Raw genomic sequence first — 19,738 nt, 5'->3', positions numbered from 1 at the left:
GATCAACGTTTTGCTGCCTATTTCGTTCATGGCATTATTTAAACTTAAAACTTAGTACATTATTGAGAATCATATTATAAAATTGTCGTGAAAGGAGAAAATCAGTTTAAAGTTAGTTCCTAGATCAACTGTCAAAATAAATATGTGCAATTATCATCGATGAATGCGAAATAAAGAACATTCAAACAACAAAAGCGTCATGAATTTTTGTTTACCTGCGATGAAAGATATATTTCTTAAACGTGAAAAAAAATTCTAAGATTCAAGTAAGTCTGCACTTTAGGCTGTGAACCATTTCGGGGTTAATTTTCACTTTTGGTTCAAATCTGACACTTGAGGGGTTATTTGTGTCGAGTAGTTAAATTAAACTAAAACTGCGGCCCATTTCAAAGTTTGACGGATAGAAAGTTATTTGGGTTTATTCTGCACTGGAAATAGTTGTAACTAAAGAGTTGATATTAGAATTTTCGTTCCAAGATTTTTTTCAGTGTCGGAAAATAACCATCGATCTGTCAAAAATAACCATGCTTTCGAGCAGCGTTATTTTTGACAACATCAAAATAACCGCTCGAGTGTCAGATTTCAACCAAAAGTTAAAATCAACCGCGAAATGGTTCACAGCCTTAGAAGTCAGACAATGGTTACAGTTCCTTGCTCCTCAAGAATACCTACTTCATATTATATCAACACATTCGATTTTGATCGCTACGTTTGATTTTCATCGTGGACAATTTGATTTCTTGTAGTAATTTAACGGTCGAATCATGTATCCCAACTGAACTCTCACAAGTCAATGATACTTTTCATGTAACACATGGATCAATAAGTCCCGAGACTAACAATGGAAACAACATTTTTTTTTGCAAATTTTTTTTTTATTCATCAACATAATCACCTTTTAGGGTGATACAATGGTTCCAACGTTTTTCCAATTTTTCAATACCATGTTTATAAAAACATTTATCTTTCGCTTCAAAATAAGCTTCAGTTTCAGCGATGACCTTCTCATTTGAGCCAAATCTTTTTCCCTGGAACATTTTTTTAAGATCAGCAAAGAGCCAGTAGTCACTGGGGGCTAAATCTGGCGAGTATGGGGGGTGGGGAAGCAGATCAAAGCCCAATTCGTTCAATTTCGCCATTGTTTTCATCGACTTGTGGCAGGGTGCTTTGTCTTGATGAAAAAGGATTTTTTTCTCCGCATGTGCGGTCGTTTTTTTTGCGAACCTTTTTCATGCTCAATTTTTCATGAAGGATAGTAAATACACTTCCATATGATATCTGTGTCATCTCAGCAATCTCACGGAGCTTCACTTTACGATCTTTCATTATAATTTTTGTCACTTCACTCACATTTTCCGGTGTAACGGCTTCCACAGGTCTGCCCGAGTGTTCCGCGTCATTTGTGTCGGTACGACCACGTTTAAACTCGGCGAACCACCGACAAATCGTTGCTTTTGATGGACAAAAGTCCGGATAACATTTTTCAATCCATTGTTTCGCTTGCACGGTGATTTTACCCAATAAAAAACAATGTTTTATCAAAACACGAAACTCGTTTTTTTCATTTTTTAAACAAACTACAAAACGAATTTACTCCAACCTCGATAACTCAGCTGTTTCTGGTCGGATCGACTTATAATTTTGACCCGTTTCAAGCAAAGGTTAGTACTCTAGAAAGACGTATCACTGGTTTACTACGAGCGCCATCTCTGCTTTAGTCTCGGGACTTATTGATCCATGTGCTACGATTTAAAATTTTCATATACACTTGAAAATTTCGGATTCTAATACATTTGATAAAACATAAGTAAATAGAATAGTAATACAACTTTTAATTAATCTCAAAACCCAACCAAAAAAAAACAAATTATGTCCCAGCTATGAAAACCGTACCCGAAGAAGTGAGGTTCTTCGAGTTCGATATTTCATTTTACGATTTCTCCATAAATATCAGTCAAACATACCACGGAAGTTACTGAATCATTAATGATCTATTTTTTTACCAAATTTTTACACCTTTTTGTATGTTGTATGTTAGTATTCGATTCATGAGAAAAAAATAAAAACCCGGCATTTTTCGAATCTTCAAGCAAAATCTGAAAATTATCACCATCGCTTAGTTCAAAGATCGCCACTCGGGCAGCGCAGCGATCGCAGAAGAATTGGTAAGATTCTTCAATTGGACTATTGAAGAATTAGACCAACTCTTTCTTGAATTTCGAATTCGATAAAACAGCCGGGTTTTTATATATTTTTTTCTTATGAATCGAATACTAACATACAACATACAAAAAAGTTGTAAAAATTTGGTAAAAAAATAGATCATTAATGATTCAGTAACTTCCGTGGTATGTTTGACTGATATTTATGAAGAAATCGTAAAATGAAATATCGAATTCGAATAACCTCACTTCTTCGGGTACTGTTTTCATATCTGGGACATTCTTTGTTTTTTTTTTGGTTGGGTTTTGAGATTATTTAAAAGTTGTATTATTATTCTATTTACTTATGTTTTATCATCTAAATCAAATCTGAAAATTTAAAATTTCATCCGAAATTTTCAAGTGTATTGGAAAACTTTAAATCGCATGATTGATGACAACACGTGAATAATTTTGTTTACCCATATTTGTAAGGTTTTACCATCTGCATTCGTTCAAACTCAAGAAAATTGAAAAATTTGTCCAAGCGATGCTGGTGAATTATTTATTATTTTAGTTTGATTCTAATACATTTGATATTTACAGCAATGCAAATTATTATTAGAAATAAATAAAAGAAACATTAAATTCAAATATATATGTTAGTGCTTTGAATTCAAATATATTTCATTTTCAACCTGAATCATTTCACTTGGAATCAAATACAATTTTTATTTGATTCAAAGCAAATTAGTTTTGTTTCTAAAATCACCCTCTCAGCAGGCCGTTCAATTTTGTTGGTTTTTGAGCGCTTGTTGAACGACATATTGCACGAAATATTCGTTCAATTTGATGGAACGGTTTGTTGTTGTTTTTTGTCTTGCAAAAATAGTATGAAAACTTATAGCAATACACAATGAAAATTCAATGAAAAAATGTTCAATGCGGAATACTGATTAAAAGACTTATTTTTCATCCTACTGGTTGATTACCTATCATGCACTACTACGATTAAACCCAATTAAACACTATTCAGCAGGAATTTGATTTACACAAGTAACAAGAGTTCAGGAGCTAGTTTCTCTCTAACAGCCAGCAAACGAAGCGTTTGTTTGTTTGCAGTATTTGGTGAGATCACCAGATCGCCATTGCGAATTGCTTCGCTCCTGTTACTTCTGTTTATAATATTCAAGTATAACTAAGAATTCTTACCCTCTACTAACTTGACACGAGTTGAATAAGTGATATGCAACAGTTTTCGTGGCATAAAGTCGTCATTAACAGCCGTTCGCGTCGGAGAGCCAGTCATCAGCCTGTTAGCGAAAACTGAGTATATAATCTTCATCACTTACTAGCCCCGTGAAGATCGTTAGCTTGCAATGAAGTGTTTGTGAGAAGAACGACGTTCAGGACCACGAGAGAGCAAACTATATTCACGGCTACTGTGCTTCATGAAGACTCTAATACCAGCACACTATACCATCTGTGCGTATGTGGAATATATTTGCTTCCACTAGCGTTTTGTTTGTGTGGTTCTTTTTGGCTGGAAAGGCGTCCTCTTTGTGAGCGGTGGAATTGTTCGCTCACAATGCAATGGAAACTATATATTCATTCACCGGTGAATGAATATTCCAAACCCTGCTCAACTTTGAAATTCGTTTTATGACGATTCTCATGAGGCGTAGAGAGACATGCACAAGAACGTCTTGCTTCCCATTGCAGATGGTTTTTTTCTGTATCCTTACGTGTATTGTTTCTATGCATTCCCGTTAAAAGGAAGGATTCAGTGAGAAAAGCAAAATAAATGCTTTGACTTCAAGAACTTGGATGGTTCGGGTGATTTTGTTTTATTTCCAGTTGGTTGATTTACTCCAATGCACATTTTCGATCAAACAATTAAACCCCGTTCAGCATAAACCAGAATTGTAAAAGTAACAGGAGCGCAATCTATTGTCTCTGCTGTAAGATTTCTTCCCTTTGCGTCATACTAGAAAGGCAAAAGTTGCGCTCCTGATACTTCGTGTATGAAATTTCAGTAAATTGTATACATCTGCATGAACAAGCATTGTGATTGATTTTTTTTCAAAACTGAAATTGAACCGGTTATGAGAACCACGCCGTTCGCACTTAATTTATTGCCACAAATCGGCCACAGCGGATATGACAGAGTGAATATGAAAATGTCATGACATTTTGAGCTCGTGACATTCTCGAAACCCGTGACCGAAAATGAACATAGCAGCTACTTATCCAGTATGTACATACACTACCACAAAGTGAATGCTGTGGCTTTGACTACTGTGAGAGAGTGCGACAAAATTAACTGCTCTCAATATTGCTGTCGTGTGTCGTGGCTCTCTTGATTGTGCCAAGCTCTCGTGTCATTGCGTGTTGGCTACTGTTGAGCGTAGCAGTTGCGCGTATCATTGGCAGTGACTGTCTTATGCTTGGCGACAGTTTAAAAAAATGTCAAATTTTCGCACCCTTGCTGCCGGGTTTGTTAAACGAAAAAAAATGGCATTCGGTTCAACGGTCTGTTCCAAAATCGGCAAAGGAAGCTCCCGTGTTGGCCTCCCGTTGAACGATTGATTGGACTTTCATTGGACCAATGATCCAACGTATTGGACAAATGAAGGACCATATGCATATATGTCTTCAATAATTGGCACGATGCGGCTCGACAAAATTCACTGGGTTATTTCGACATACTCACACTACCATTAACTTTTCAACTGCTGAGAATAGCCACACCAACACATTCGCACGTGGATTGGACTATGTCGTTTTTGCTTGAGAGTCCTGAAACAAACCGAATTTAAGAACTGTCTCCACTTCGTTAGTGCACACAAAATGCATTCAATAATAAATAAAAATTTAATTTACCATACCCACAGATAACAGATATACAGGCTCGAACAAAATTTTTCAAAATCCTGTGTAAATTTCAAATTTGCTATACGTTGGAAACAGTATTGCCACCTACTCGACTGTTCGCCGCGATCTTTCAAAACGTTCCACTACGTTCCAGAACGATAGCAAAATCCTCCTACCTGTTATAGAAATATTCAAACTACAACAATTTTAACACTTACCACACGATTTCCCTAAGTGGTAAAGACAACTTTATTTCCATGTCGCATAAATCACATGAGAATTCGATCGGAATAAAACAAAAATAAACTTGTCATTTTTACCCACAGGAAAACAAAAATCTAGCGTAATGTGAATGTTGCACTAAAAAACTGTTGCTCATGCGAAAACGACACCCAAATCGTGGTGGAACATTTTGTCGATCTGAATGAGCCTGTATATCTGTTATCTGTGCAACTAGTTAAAAAATTCTTTTTAAATAACAATTTATTGAATTTAAAATCATCCGTCATTGAATCTACTCACAGTTGCACGAAAGCCTGCCATTTTGCAAATGCAAATTGAACAAATATTTCGTGCAATATGTCGTTCAACAAGCGCTCAAAAACCAACAAAATTGAACGGCCTGCTGAGAGGGCAATCATTCCTCGATGCGCCCTCCGGAAATTTTCACGCTTCCAGCCCGCTCGCACGGCGAGCTGGAAATTGCACAGCACTGGAAAGCTCAACGAACAAACAACAGTTTGACAGGTCCGTCCGAAGCCAACTCCATCAGTTTACGTTTAGTCGTGAGCGAGTTTGGTCTGGTTGTTTTCTATCCGTTGGCAGCGCGTCTAATATTTTCTGGTCCAGTCTATTGACACCCTATTTTTGCCCTTTTATTTCCTGCCCGAAGGATAAACCGTTTTACTGGTTGGATGATCGAAATTTTCGTGTTATTTAATCTGCAGTGCCGTAAAATTGTGTTCAGTGTTTCAAAATATTCGCACGTGTTCGGAAAATTTCAAGCCAATTAAAATCGGAAGGTGTTTTGTTTTTATCGCAAGAAGGAGCACTCTGGCGATAGGTTTCTAATTTACCTATTTTCGCACTAGCAGAAAAAAAAGAATACAGTGAAAAGTTCAGCGAAGGAAAGCGAAGAAATTGTGCGTGGTATAATACAGTAGAGTGCAAACGTGTGTGACACAAATACCGCAAAGCACCGCCTGGGGTCTTCCGGAGTGCGGCCGGCTGCTTCTCACCGCGGGAGAGGCACAAGCAAGGTTGGATTGTTGTTTGATTGCAACCAATTCGAAGCGAGATTGCCGCAGCGAAATATCGGTGAAAGAAAAAAAAACAAGAAAGTCGACCCTGGGGGAGCCGAGAGAAGGTCGGCGCACCGGTGCGATTCAGCCTTAACAAAAAAAAAAGCTGATAATAATTTGTTGCAATTTCGAATAACAGGAAAGTTCTGTGGTGTTGGTGGTGCGTTTGTGACGGTTTCGTGACGAGCAGATTAAAGTTCCGGAGGCACGTTGCCTACAGTACAAGCGGAGACACAAGCAGAAGTTAACAAAAATGGCTTCCATCCGAGGCGGCGGCGGTGCGAAGACTCTGTCGGCAGAGGAACGGGCCGAGATGAGGGAAAAGTTCGAAGAAGTAAGTACCATCCATTCAGACAACAAACCATCGCGCTCCTTCTGACAAAGGGAACAAACAGGATATTGACGAATTCAAGCGCTCTGGTTGATGCGGGGAGGAGGCGAAATCGATTTCGGTTTTGGTGAACGGTCTGCTTTAAATTGTTAATTTGGTTTTTGTTTACCTTCCAACTGGGCTCAATAATTTCAATCACGGTTCAAGAGACGAACGGGTTTTTCATTTTACGTTCGGAAGCGATTTTCATTGATTGGCTACCGTCGTTTTGTTGGGATGACCTCATCCTCCGACAGTGCTTTAAATGTAATGTGAAAAGTGATTGACGATAAATATTTTATCACGATAGTGCGCACACACATTCAAAACGGGAAACAGTCTGCTGCTACTTCCCGGTTACTGCGATTGCGACAAGTAATGACAGAATGATGTCTCGATAGGCCCAGGGTTGTTCTGCGATTTCGGTGGTGTTGGTGTGTAGGAGGCAAAGTGTTATTTACAAGCAAAGAAGTTGAATTAGATTCTTGTTATCGAAAGTAAGAAAATATAAACAAAATGGATTGGAAACTACTAGTTTCCTGATTGCATTACATTTCATCGGTTTCCACTTCCCATTCCATTCTCAACTGCATTCCATTCCTGCTTATCATCAACCTGACAGGATACAGTCTTGTGAAACCGTTCTCTGCTGTGTCCTCTTTCCGTTCCTTTTGTCACGCCATCCAACAGCCAAACTGCCGGCCGGCATTCGCACCACAGTTGGATGCTGCTGTTTGGTCTGGGACAGGGCGTGTAAAACGGTACGGACATGCGTACAAGCGTTCCAATCCGGTTCCGAAGATTTCCGTTCCAACGGAACGAAGCTTCCGGTATGTGTTGGTGTTGCGTGGATTGATTCAACACACCAACAAAAAACATATCACCGAAGCCGGAGCGAAGATACGGTGATGACCGGCTCCGGTTTTGCTGTTAGTATGCGAAACAAAATGAGGTCAACCACTTCGTCATCCACAAGTCCGTTTGCCAACAACCAATCGATAACGGTGTCATCGGCGAACGTATGGCGAACGAGCCGGAATTAGTCACACGCCAGATACAGTCAAGGGTCGCAAAAAGGGAACGGAAGGGAAGAGCGGGAATTGTTGTAACAAAAATGTACGTTGAGATAAAACAAAACAAAAAAAAACAGGGAATCGAAAAGATGAAGAGTGAACAACAACGAAAAAAAAGCTCGTGGGAATGGCCGTGCACACGTTGTTTTTCTTGCGGAAGTCTTGTGTTCCCGTCCCGTACCCGATTCAGCACAAGCCAAGCCAATGTTTGTCGTGGAGTGTGAACCACGAGGCAGCCACCGACGGTGGAGGAGACTAGTTCCGAATGACGAACTTTCGGTGAAAGCAAATTGCTGTCTGCCGTTTGTCTTCGGCGAACTTTTGCTTCCTACGGCCAAACAAATCTAAAAAGAGTTCATTCAATCATTCGGTCGATTTGCCTTGTTCGGAGTGGCGCTGCTATTTCATTTTGTTTTTCCCCGTTTGTACAACTAGTACATACTATCAGATGGAACGATCCGTTTTCCTGTACATAAAAGCAGTGGAACATGAAAAGGTTGGAAATTGGATGCCCTACGGATTGAAGTGGAAGTAAATAAGTCCGTGTTATCAGTACTAGAGATGGGCAATTCGCTCCTGAGCTGTTCCAGTGAATCGAATCATTGAAGTGAGCTGACAGCTCACAGCTCTTTTCAAAAGAACCGCAGCTCACCAGCTCACTCATTTGCTACCCAGTTCACTGCATTATGACGAAGGGAACACGCTACGAGCTGATCGGATCTTCGGCTCTTTAAGAGATTCAGTTTAGTCGACATCAATTAAAGATAAATTAATTCGCATTGCATTCATTGCATCATTGCAAATTAATGATTCAATTTCGATCATGCATATGAAAGAAAACCAGTGCATAAGAAAAGCGGCGCACAAAATGAACCTTAAGTTCAAACTAAAAGAGCTGATGAGCTGATACATCGAATCGATTCACTTTGGTGAGCTGATCGGTTCGGAGCTGTTCACCAAAATGAGCTGTTTTGCACGCCTCTAATCAGTACCAAGTGTATCGAAAATAAGCTATCCTCATACATTTGTGTTGTACTCATGTATTTGTGATGTCTTTTTTATGCTCAGATCACAGCATGCTGTGCGTCTGGCTGTCAGCTTTCGTTTGTTTATTTGTTTGTGCGGTTGGAATTCTGCGTTTTCAAAATGTCGCATATTAAAAAGGAAGTGAAAATTAAGGTTCTCGACACAAGTTTTAAGGGTATTACTTTGCGAAAATTGGCGAAGCGGTTTGTAATTCATCTTGCCAGTGTTAAAACCACCAATCATAAGTTTGGGGTACACTACTCTTTGGATGAGCTACCAGGAAGAGGCAGAAAACCCGGTTCTTCCAACCCGAAACTGGACCAGAAAGTGGTATCTCTAATCATGAAGAACAAATCAATGTCAATACGTGATTTGGCCAAAAAAGCTGGAACGAGTATCGGAATAATCCAGCGTATCAAGCGGCGAAATCACCTGAAGCGAGCAGCAACAAGGACCCAGAAATTATATTTGCGTCTTTTGCAGTGTCCGGATGCATGCGTTTGGATGGACTATGAGACTTATGTAAAGGAGGACTCAAAAACCCTTCCAGGTCCACAATACTTTACTGTCGTCGTCCAATTGTTCACATATCACCGTTGTAAGCGTGTGAATTGGGGCGACTGGTTTGGATGAAATTCTAAAAAAGGATCTTTTTCTTGAAAGGATGACCAAGGTAAGATGTTTGATCATAGCTCTGAACTTGGCAGAGATCGTCGAAGGAGTGACGATTGGGAAATTTGCAATCTCAAGGCTCTAGCATCGGGAATGGAATGTACACCATAAAAATGCTTTTATATTTAGCTTGGTGGTCTAAAATATAATTTTCATAGAAAAACTTGAAAATTTTGGAAAAAAGTCAGATTTGATTAACACTAAATCTACTTTTAACTTTGGAATAATGTTTAAAACATTGCACCAAACTGAACCAGACGGAAGAATTGTAGCTTTGGGTAATGCGACAAAAATGAATAAATCTAGACATATGTGGTTCCTCTAGGTCAGCTATGAAAAAACCGGTCCATGAGAATATCGGTCTACTGATTCACGAAAAGAACAGTTATACGTGATTTCTTAGAACTGAACTGCGTTTGATAATTGACATATTCGTCCGAAAAACTGCAATGGGACTAGGTTTTAAAATGACACGAAAATTAAAAAAAAAACAACTCACAGTTGCTGTGGCTGCTGGCCAGCGAATAAACTCTGGAATGTAATAACAAGACTTTGATTTTGAAGAGTGAATGATGCAGAGATTTTCAAAAACATTCAGATATCGACGTTCACCAGGACAACATCTTGTATTGCGAGCCGTCTGTTCATATGGCCTAAAAAGTGACACATCACAATCGGGACCATCAACCAAGAAGAATACCTGAAACAATGCCTGTTGCCGTTCCCCAAGCGAAAATTTTGTAGTAGTTTAGGTGAAAATCGCTAGTTACAACTTTTTCCCACATCTCAGACAATTTTCTATTTCCATGTTTAAAAAATGTCTCATCTTTTTTAGGGTGATTTAAGTTTGAATCCAATTTTCGATTTCTGCGAAAGACAACCAGTAATCAGGAGGGGCAATGTCAGGAGAATACGGCGGGTGCGACAAATTTCAAAAAAAAATTTCACGACTTTTGTGATATGAGACCGAGCGTTGTTCATGCAGGAGAATAATGTTATCCTGTCTTTGCTTGTATTCCGGCCGTTCTTCTCCCAATACACGGCTCAAACGCATCAATTGCTGCTTGTTGAGTCACTTCTAAGAATTCTGCAAGCTTTGACGCGGATCTTCATCCAGTAATGCGACTCCAACTGTCCAAAAAAAGGGACCTTGACAAACCCCCACACCGAAAGTGTTTATTCGCTTTGTTCGCTGCCGCTGTCTCCGCGACGCGTCTTTCAATAATTTACGTTTTTAAACCAAACGAACGAAAGAAATAAAAAAGTAAACATGAATGTGTACAATTCAAAAGAAGTAATTGTAGCGGTGGGAGGTGTTTTTGGGATCGTCGCCTCTGTCGATTTGAATTCCGCCCACTGGGGCAGTGTTTGATCCCGATGGCCATGATGGTGGATGAGATTTCTTGGCGCTTTCCGCGTGTGCGCTATGTTTTTGTTCCCGTGGGTGAGTGGGTGGCTACTGACCAGTCAACGTAACTTGAAAAAGTTGAAATTTTCAATAGACCACACGCTAATAAATGTTAGCGGATCGGGTACGGATCGCAACCGAAGCTGCAGCAGCAGCAGATGGCTGACTAATCCACGCCTTCGTCATTGCATGGCTTGTAAATAACACATCGACTTGGGACCCTGAACGAACCGAGTACGCAAAGGAGAGCGTTAACTAAGCTTCCCGCTCCTCGGAATAATGGGTGACTTATTGATAAAACACACTTTTTGTGCGATTGCGACTGGCAAATGTTTCTCGACTAGGACTCAGACAAAACGACAGCCAGTCGCCGTTTGTGACGAGTACGGAAACTAGTTTTGTTTGAGAGATAAAATAAAAATAAAGAAAAGAAAAACAAACACAATTCCGGTGCAAAAAGGGGAAACCATTTGCGCCGCACAAAGTGATGTCAGTCGTTAACTATTCACGCGTTTATCCGAGCTTCGGTATCGAGGTATCTGAGCGAAATGAGCACAGGCCCGACTGCGACTAGCCGGTTCTCGGATGGGATCTGAGGATGATGAGGGTTTCCCGTTTTAATGTTTATTATTTTGCTTGCTTCGAAAGCTGATGTCTACGAGTATAAAGCGATTCCCATTTAATGAGGGGTTAAGTCGATGTCGATTCAAACTCTCGCGCATATCGACTGTTCGCTTTACTGTTCGTCAATAGCCGTGGTTTTAGATTGTAGACTGCTTTGCTAGTAGTAGGGTTTAAGTGTTTCCAACCAATTGCTAAAAGAGTCGAATTTCTTCGAAACAGTGGCACCCTGCTATTTGCAGCTGCCAGTCTCGGAAAAGTAAACCGCAGCTCCGTTACTTGATTGTGCATTTTGAACGAAATGTTGGAATCATTTCAAACAGCGACCAAATCAGTGAGACGAACAGCTCCGATAGGGTTGGCATCGTAGTAGAATCCTGGTTTTACAATAGCGAAGCCGAAGTTTCCGATGACTACTCTTAAAGTTTTGCTTGTTAACAGATCGGCTGAAAAGTTCGTATCGTTTCTATTAGAGGGCGCCACTAGAATTAAATCCATACCATTTTCAGTTAGTACCAACCTTCAAAAGATACGTGTATAAATTTGACAGCTGTCTGATTATTAGTTTGTGAGATATTGCATTTTGAGTGAAGCTACTTTTGTTATTGTGAAAAAAATGGAAAAAAAGGAATTTCGTGTGTTGATGAAACACTACTTTTTGATGAAAAAAAGTGCCGCCGATACCAAAAAATGGCTTGATAAGTGTTATCCAGACTCTGCGCCGGGCGAAGCAACAATTCGTAAGTGGTTTGCAAAATTTCGTACTGGTCATATGAGCACCGAAGACGATGAACGCAGTGGACGTCCAAAAGAGGCTGTTACCGATTGAAACGTGAAAAAAATCCACAAAATGATTTTCAATGACCGTAAAGTGAAGTTGATCGAGATAGCTGACACCCTAAAGATATCAAAGGAACGTGTTGGACATATTATTCACGAATATTTGGATATGAGAAAGCTTTGTGCAAAATGGGTGCCGCGTGAGCTCACAATCGATCAAAAACAACAACGAATTGATGATTCTGAGCAGTGTTTGGAGCTGTTAAAACCGATTTTTTTCGTCGATATATAACAATGGACGAAACATGGCTCCATCACTCCACTCCGGAGTCCAATCGACAGTCAGCTGAGTGGACTGCACGCGATGAACCGAGCCCAAAGCGTGGAAAGACTCAACAATCGGCCGGTAAGGTTATGGCGTTTGTATTTTGGGATTCGCATTGGATAATTTTCATCGACTACCTCATTTGAAGAAGAAAAAAGTTTTGTTTCATCAAGACAATGCACCGTGTCACAAGTCGATGAAAACCATGCTGAAATTGAACGAATTGGGCTTCGAATTGCTCCCTCATCCACCGTATTCTCCAGATTTGGCCCCCAGTGACTTTTTCCTGTTCTCAGACCTCAACAGAATGTTCACTGGTAAAAAATTTAGAAGCAATGAAGAGGTAATCGCTGAAACTGAGGCCTATTTTGAGGCAAAGGACAAATCGTACTACAAAAATGGTATCGAAAAGTTGGAAGATCGCTATAATCGCTGTATCGCCTCTGATGGCAATTATGTTGAATAATAAAAACGAATTTTGGCAAAAAAATGTGTGTTTCTATTAAACGATACGAATTTTTCAGCCGAACTGTTAAACGATGACTCAAAAACCCTTCCAGGTCCACAATACTTTACTGTCGTCTTTGAGGAGGGTGTGAGCGATGCGGACAGGTCGATTCAAGTGGAGAAATTCAAGTGGAGAAAGGTACTGGTATGGCAAGCAATATGTTCCTGTGGTTTGAAATCATCCATTTTTTACACTACCGGAATTGTAATTGCAGAAATCTATCGATCTGAGTGTCTCCAGAAGAGATTGCTGCCTTTATATAAGATTCATAGTACACCTCCACTGTTTTGGTCCGATTTAGCGTTGGCTCACTATGCCAAAACCACTCTCAATTGGCTTGCGGAAAAGGGTATAAATTTCGTTGAGAAAAATATCAATCCACCAAATTGCCCTCAGCTTCGAACCATCGAACGTCTTCAAGAAGACTGGTTAGGCAGCTGGGAACATGCAGGAGTTTAAAAGAAATTTGGGCTCAAGCGTCCAAAAAATGCGATGCAACACTTTTTTTTATTTAAAAGTTATTTTTATTCAGGCCTATTTGCGTACAAGCTTTACGTGGTCGAATTAGCCGATTTTTTTAATAAATTATTTTTTGAAGTGGATCTCGTTGTCACTCTTTTTCTAGGAGGAGAGGAGCTTCCATTTCCCTCCTGCGAGGGTTGAGGGGCACTTTGTTCGTGACTCGTCTCGTCATCCATTGCCGCATCGGTGGTTTTGTTGTTGATTTCCGTCTTCTTTTCGTTTTCCTTGATGTTCGCAGTCTTGAGCTCGTTGCTAGTTGCTGTAGATGCGCCTTGTTATACATTGGTTGCAGTTGCTGGTTGGTTTGATGGTGAAACAGAAGTACTGCGCTCACTAGTTTCCATTGTTGAACGGTTGACCTTGTCTTTGGTTGAAGATGTCCTTTTCGCAGTTTCGGTGCAAGGTTTACCGTAGTGTGCAGGTTGTTCACAAAACTGGCATGTCACCAGCTGATTTTCATAGGTAATCAGCGTTTTACACGGATGTGTCCCACCTTGACCAAAAATGATGTAAGATGGAATTGCCTTACGTAGATGTATACGTACCACTCGCACGCCATTCCGGATACCGGGGAAAAAATTCCGCCATACTTCTCTTTCGATGGAAAGAACTTCACCGTACTCGTGAAAGAATAACTTAAATTTCATCCTGTTTTCATTATGCGGAACACAAAAAAATGCTGTCTCAATATTCAAAACACATGTTGGCAGTAATTTTGACACTAGCTGGGTAGTCCTACGTCAACGCTTTGTTTCGATACAAAAAATCCAAATCGTTTCAAACTTTACGCGTTGCATCGAAATAAAATATTTAAAAAAAATCGATCTCGCTTTTTTAAGGGATAAATAACATTTCCATTAGAATTAAGGTAGACTCGGAAATGGTGGGTCGTTCCCTCCCGGTACGAAAAATTACCCACCTGGACCTTAACATGTTTCACCGGCCCTGCAATGCGACCACATTTTTAAGGCTCCCATTTTCGTTCGCAAACGCAATGGTAAACATAAACATTTATTTTTAGGTCGTTTCAACAAACACCGTGGATTGTATTTTTCGGTCTCCGGGGTCCGAAAAAGCTGAATGACATCAGCAAAGCGGGCCCCGTTCACACAAAAGCTTGTATCGTTCGTATGAAGTCGCATCATAATCTCAAGTTCAAACACCGCTGGAACTAACACCAGGTTGGCCACGAACGAACGAACGGATGGATGGACGGACGAACGGAACGGAACATCGTGACCATACTCGGCGGTCGTGTAATACGGTCGCGGAATTTATGCACGTTTTTTTTTGCCTCTCATACTAAGTTCTATTATGATTGCTTGCTACAACACACACACACAGCTCACAGCCAATCCAAGCCAAACCCGAGGGGGGGGGGGGAATTGTTTTCGGGTGGAATATCTTACCTTTTTGCCTCTTCCCTCCCAAGTGAGGAGTGTTAGGAGTAGACAAGAATAACGCACAAATTCCGACACCGCCAGCAGCCAGCAAAAGAGTCTGCTGCCCGTCGTCGTCGGCGTCTTCACCGGAGGAGAAGGAAGATGAGTGAGCAGACCCTTGAAGTCGTCGAGTTGATTATTGAATTACAATCATTTTGCTTCTACGGGCGTTTCTGTCTGCCTTGGCTGCCTGCCTGGTGCTGTTTCACGTTGCGAATGTTGTGTCCAAGGCGCAAAACATTCCTCGCACACAGCAGCACAAATTGCCTGCGCGAAAAAAAAGCCGGCCTGGTGGAATCGGCGCTCTAGAAAATAACAAAATGTAAAATAACATCATTCAGCTTGATTTGCATACTTCATACTTACTTCGCCGGTATGCACTCGGTCGGTCCTGTTACTGTTTACTAAAGTGCGCCCAGATACGAACGGGCAAAACTCACTCTCTCACACACACACACACACACAGTTGAAGAAGTTTTGCGGTTCACGATTGTGAAACACAACTTTGTTTTGTGGCACAGCTCGTGGCAGCCCAGCTAACATGGCAATTAAACGTGTGCCCTGAATATTGGGAAACAACCCGCCAACAACAACTACGGGGCGCGGCGGAGTGCGTCTTTAGAGAGCAGCTATAGTTAGTTCGAACGACCACGAACTTTGTGGTGTGCTGCTTGCTGGTCTTATTTTTGTACCTTCCTCTGATTATACAAATTACATCCGTAATTACCGGTTGCCTGTTGCGCGACGGTGAGTAATTTTGTTTATCAACTTATCTCAGCAGCGCAAGACTAACTGACTGACTGAAACTGCTTAGAACTGAAACATTTTTCGTGATGATTGAGATCAGCCTTGGAACTACACTCTTGCGCAAAAAAAAAACGGTTGGCCCGTTCGATTGATTGTAGAAACACTCCGATCACCTACGGTTCGGTACTTCAACTCGCTACCCAATCACTCATCGCACCTACGTCGCCGCCACCTTTCCTAATTGAGAAAACCCTCAAAAGTAACATATCTCATCTCATCTGTTTACTTTTCAGCATCTTATTTAGATGCACGATCCGAAATCGGTGTTTGGTCAAGTCTCGTACCAAATATTGAAACTTTTTAAGTGGAAATTTTGCAATGTTTGCGGTTGTATTGTTTTGTTTTTTTTTTTCGAACGGAGTGCTGGAATGTAATCCAGTCGGAGCCCCGAGAGAACGGTTATATCTGGTCGATCGGTGCCGAGTATATATTTTCGACTGCAGCACCGATTTTGAAAGATTGATTGCAGATTTTCCCGTTTTTTATGAAATAAGAAATTTTTCGACAAAACACTCTCGGCAGCCGTCTGCCCAGACGCCAGATCGATTTGTCAACGTATGAAAAAATAGTTCGCTTCAATCTGGTGATTCGGGAAAAATTAATTCCCACCGTATCAATTTATAAAAATGTAAAAAAAAACACTATTGAATGCCATTCATGATCGTGAATTTAGTGAGGCAAATAGGTAAATAATTTGTTGCTAATTAGTTGCACATTGGTTACGGTAATTTAAAATTAGTTGCTCAATTTTTTTAATTTTTTTTTCCAGTACTTCTCTAAGTTCATATGAAGTTAACAAAGCACCCCTTCCCAATAAGCTTGAAGACAAATCGAAACCCAGTGGATAGTTTGTTACTGTTCGGTTGCCAATTAGTTACGGTAATTTTGAATTTGCTGTTCAATTTTTTTTTTTGAGTACTTCGAAAAGATCATATGCAGTTAACAAAGTACCCCTCCCAAATAAGCTTGAAAACAAGTCGGAACCCACGGTAATTTTGTATTTATTGTTAAATTTTTTTAAAGTACACTGAGCTAAATTTTCATTTCCACATTATATGATATTCTAAAGATTTTTCACTATCAACAGATCGGCTGAAAAGTTCGTATCGTTTCTATGAGAGGGCGCCACTAGAATTAAATCCATACCATTTTCAGTTAGTACCAACCTTCAAAAAATACGTGTATAAATTTGACAGCAGTCTGATTATTAGTTTGTGAGATATTGCATTTTGAGTGTAGCTACTTTTGTTATTGTGAAAAAAATGGAAAAAAGGAATTTCGTGTGTTGATGAAACACTACTTTTTGATGAAAAAAAGTGCCGCCGATACCAAAAAATGGCTTGATGAGTGTTATCCAGACTCTGCACCAGGCGAAGCAACGATTCGTAAGTGGTTTGCAAAATTTCGTACTGGTCATATGAGCACCGAAGACGATGAACGCAGTGGACGTCCAAAAGAGGCTGTTAGCGATGAAAACGTGAAAAAAATCCACAAAATGATTTTCAATGACCGTAAAGTGAAGTTGATCGAGATAGCTGACACCCTAAAGATATCAAAGGAACGTGTTGGACATATTATTCACGAATATTTGGATATGAGAAAGCTTTGTGCAAAATGGGTGCCGCGTGAGCTCACAATCGATCAAAAACAACAACGAATTGATGATTCTGAGGCGTGGTTGGAGCTGTTATATCGAAATAAAACCGATTTTTTTTCGTCGATATATAACAATGGACGAAACATAGCTCCATTACTTCACTCCGGAGTCCAATCGACAGTCAGCTGAGTGGACTGCACGCGATGAACCGAACCCAAAGCGTGGAAAGACTCAACAATCGGCCTAATTTAATCGGTATAATTTTCAACGACTACCTTGAAAAGGGAAAAACCATCAACAGTGACTATTATATAGCGTTATTAGAGCGTTCGAAGGACGAAATTTAAAAAAAACGGCCTCATTTGAAGAAGAAAAAAGTTTTGTTTCATTAAGACAATGCACCGTGTCACAAGTCGATGAAAACCATGCTGAAATTGAACGAGTTGGGCTTCGAATTGCTCCCTCATCCACCGTATTCTCCAGATTTGGCCCCCAGTGACTTTTTCCTGTTCTCAGACCTCAAGAGAATGCTCGCTGGTAAAAATTTAGAAGCAATGAAGAGATAATCGCTGAAACTGAGGCCTATTTTGAGGCAAAGGACAAATCGTACTACAAAAATGGTATCGAAAAGTTGGAAGATCGCTATAATCGCTGTGTCGCCTCTGATGGCAATTATGTTGAATAATAAAAACGAATTTTGGTAAAAAAATGTGTGTTTCTATTAAACGATACAACTTTTTCAGCCGAACTGTTATAAGAGCATACTTTGGACCAAGAAATGTAGCTATTGGAGACATGTTGTGGAAGGTTTATCAAGAGACACCTCAATGAGCAATCGTAACGTAGGAATACTCGAACCGATGGATATTGGATTATGCGAGGAAAGTTTGCCCAGATTCTGTCCGAACGCATAGCATTATTAGGGAGTCTTCTCCAACTAATGGTTCCATTGATAGCCCCTTTTCAATGATGGAATTTTCCATAGCACTCATGTCTTGTAACAATAACACTCCTGGGTTGGACAGAATTATTCTTTTCATATCACATATTTATTGTAGATATTATAATGAATTTTGAAATGAATAATTTTTGATAAGATAAATTTCGGTTTTACTTAGAATTTGAAAAGGTTTTCAATTTTATTTTCCCACAATTTTTTAATTCACGGTGTTTCGGTTCCAACCTCTGGCTTAAAGTTCATAATCCTATAATGTTTTAATCAGTCAAATGTTCGATACCCCACTAGAACCTGCCAAGCGGTTCAATTTGAACTGCTAAGTAACACTAGCAGTGTAATGCTAGGCACTGGAAAAATCGAAGACGAATCGTTCAGCCTAGAACGGTTTCCGGTTAACCGAAACCTTCAAATGACCGGTAGGATTTCTCAGCAAGATTGACTATCAAGTATTTCAAGTTAGCAATTAAAAAAAAAACAAAGTGCATTCTGAAATTCTTTCAAATGTTATCATTTGAGGTCATCAGAAAAGCAACAGTCAATTCCCACGGCTTTGCGGTTCTAATCTTATGAATCGAATGCATCATCAGGCTTTGGGTCTGACATAAAGTGACGGACATGGTTAATCAGATGTTGATAATTGTTTTGTATGAATAATTAAATTAGTATTGCGAATTCTAATATTTTTCGACAGTCACCAAACCGTACCAGAGCATTTACCATAATACTTCAACCACTTCAACCACATGATATATGATCCTCGGGGTCTAATCGAGCGCAGCGGAGAAGAAAAAAAAATCATTCGCTTCGTTCAGTGGCCGCCGCCGCCGCCGCGTGCATTGTGCCGATACAGCTTTATTTACAAACTGGAACGGATCTTTGTCACGCCATCAGCATCCCACCGAACGTCCGAAGCAGGCAATATTTTTTTAGTTCTTAGATTTGTTATTGGTAAACAAACCACTGCATTCAGAAGCCGATAAGATTTCTCGTTATCTGCGATGCAAAACACGAGATTTACTGTTTACTGTAATTATTCCGACTGTGTGATATTTTTTTTTTGTTCCATTGGAAGCCAGATCGATCCACCCATTGGTACTTGTTTTTATTTCGAAATACCTGGAAAAAAGTAACAATTTTGATCGAGGGCTGAAAACGCCCAGCTGGAATTCCGGAGATCACGTGGCTGTTATTCTGTTTGCCCATTCCAACTTTTGTTTAGAGTTTTTTGTTGCCACAGCAGCTGCCTTCTCCCCAACAGCCGGAAGCGTCAATTAAGTGTGTTGGTATCTGCCGTATCTATGCAAACTAGTGCC

The 19,738-nt window shown here is 40.1% G+C and overlaps 1 protein-coding gene across 2 annotated transcripts in view; it reads left to right on the top strand.

Moving 5' to 3' along the window:
• The first annotated feature begins 5,780 nt into the window (after nucleotides 1-5,780).
• Nucleotides 5,781-19,738, top strand: part of LOC131437518 (plastin-1) — an 82,867-nt gene continuing 68,909 nt past the window's right edge. The window contains exons 1-2 of one of the 2 annotated variants that reach the window (XM_058606928.1): nucleotides 5,781-6,393; nucleotides 6,456-6,650. In XM_058606928.1, coding sequence (XP_058462911.1) covers nucleotides 6,570-6,650 — 81 coding nt within the window. In that variant the 5' untranslated portion in view covers nucleotides 5,781-6,393; nucleotides 6,456-6,569. Of the gene's footprint in view, nucleotides 6,651-19,738 lie in introns of both variants that reach the window. The other variant, XM_058606920.1, reaches the window with a different exon arrangement.

The sequence above is a fragment of the Malaya genurostris genome, chromosome 1 (assembly GCF_030247185.1).
Source record: "Malaya genurostris strain Urasoe2022 chromosome 1, Malgen_1.1, whole genome shotgun sequence".
NCBI lineage: Eukaryota > Metazoa > Arthropoda > Insecta > Diptera > Culicidae > Malaya > Malaya genurostris.
This window is presented reverse-complemented; position numbering and strand designations above follow the sequence as displayed.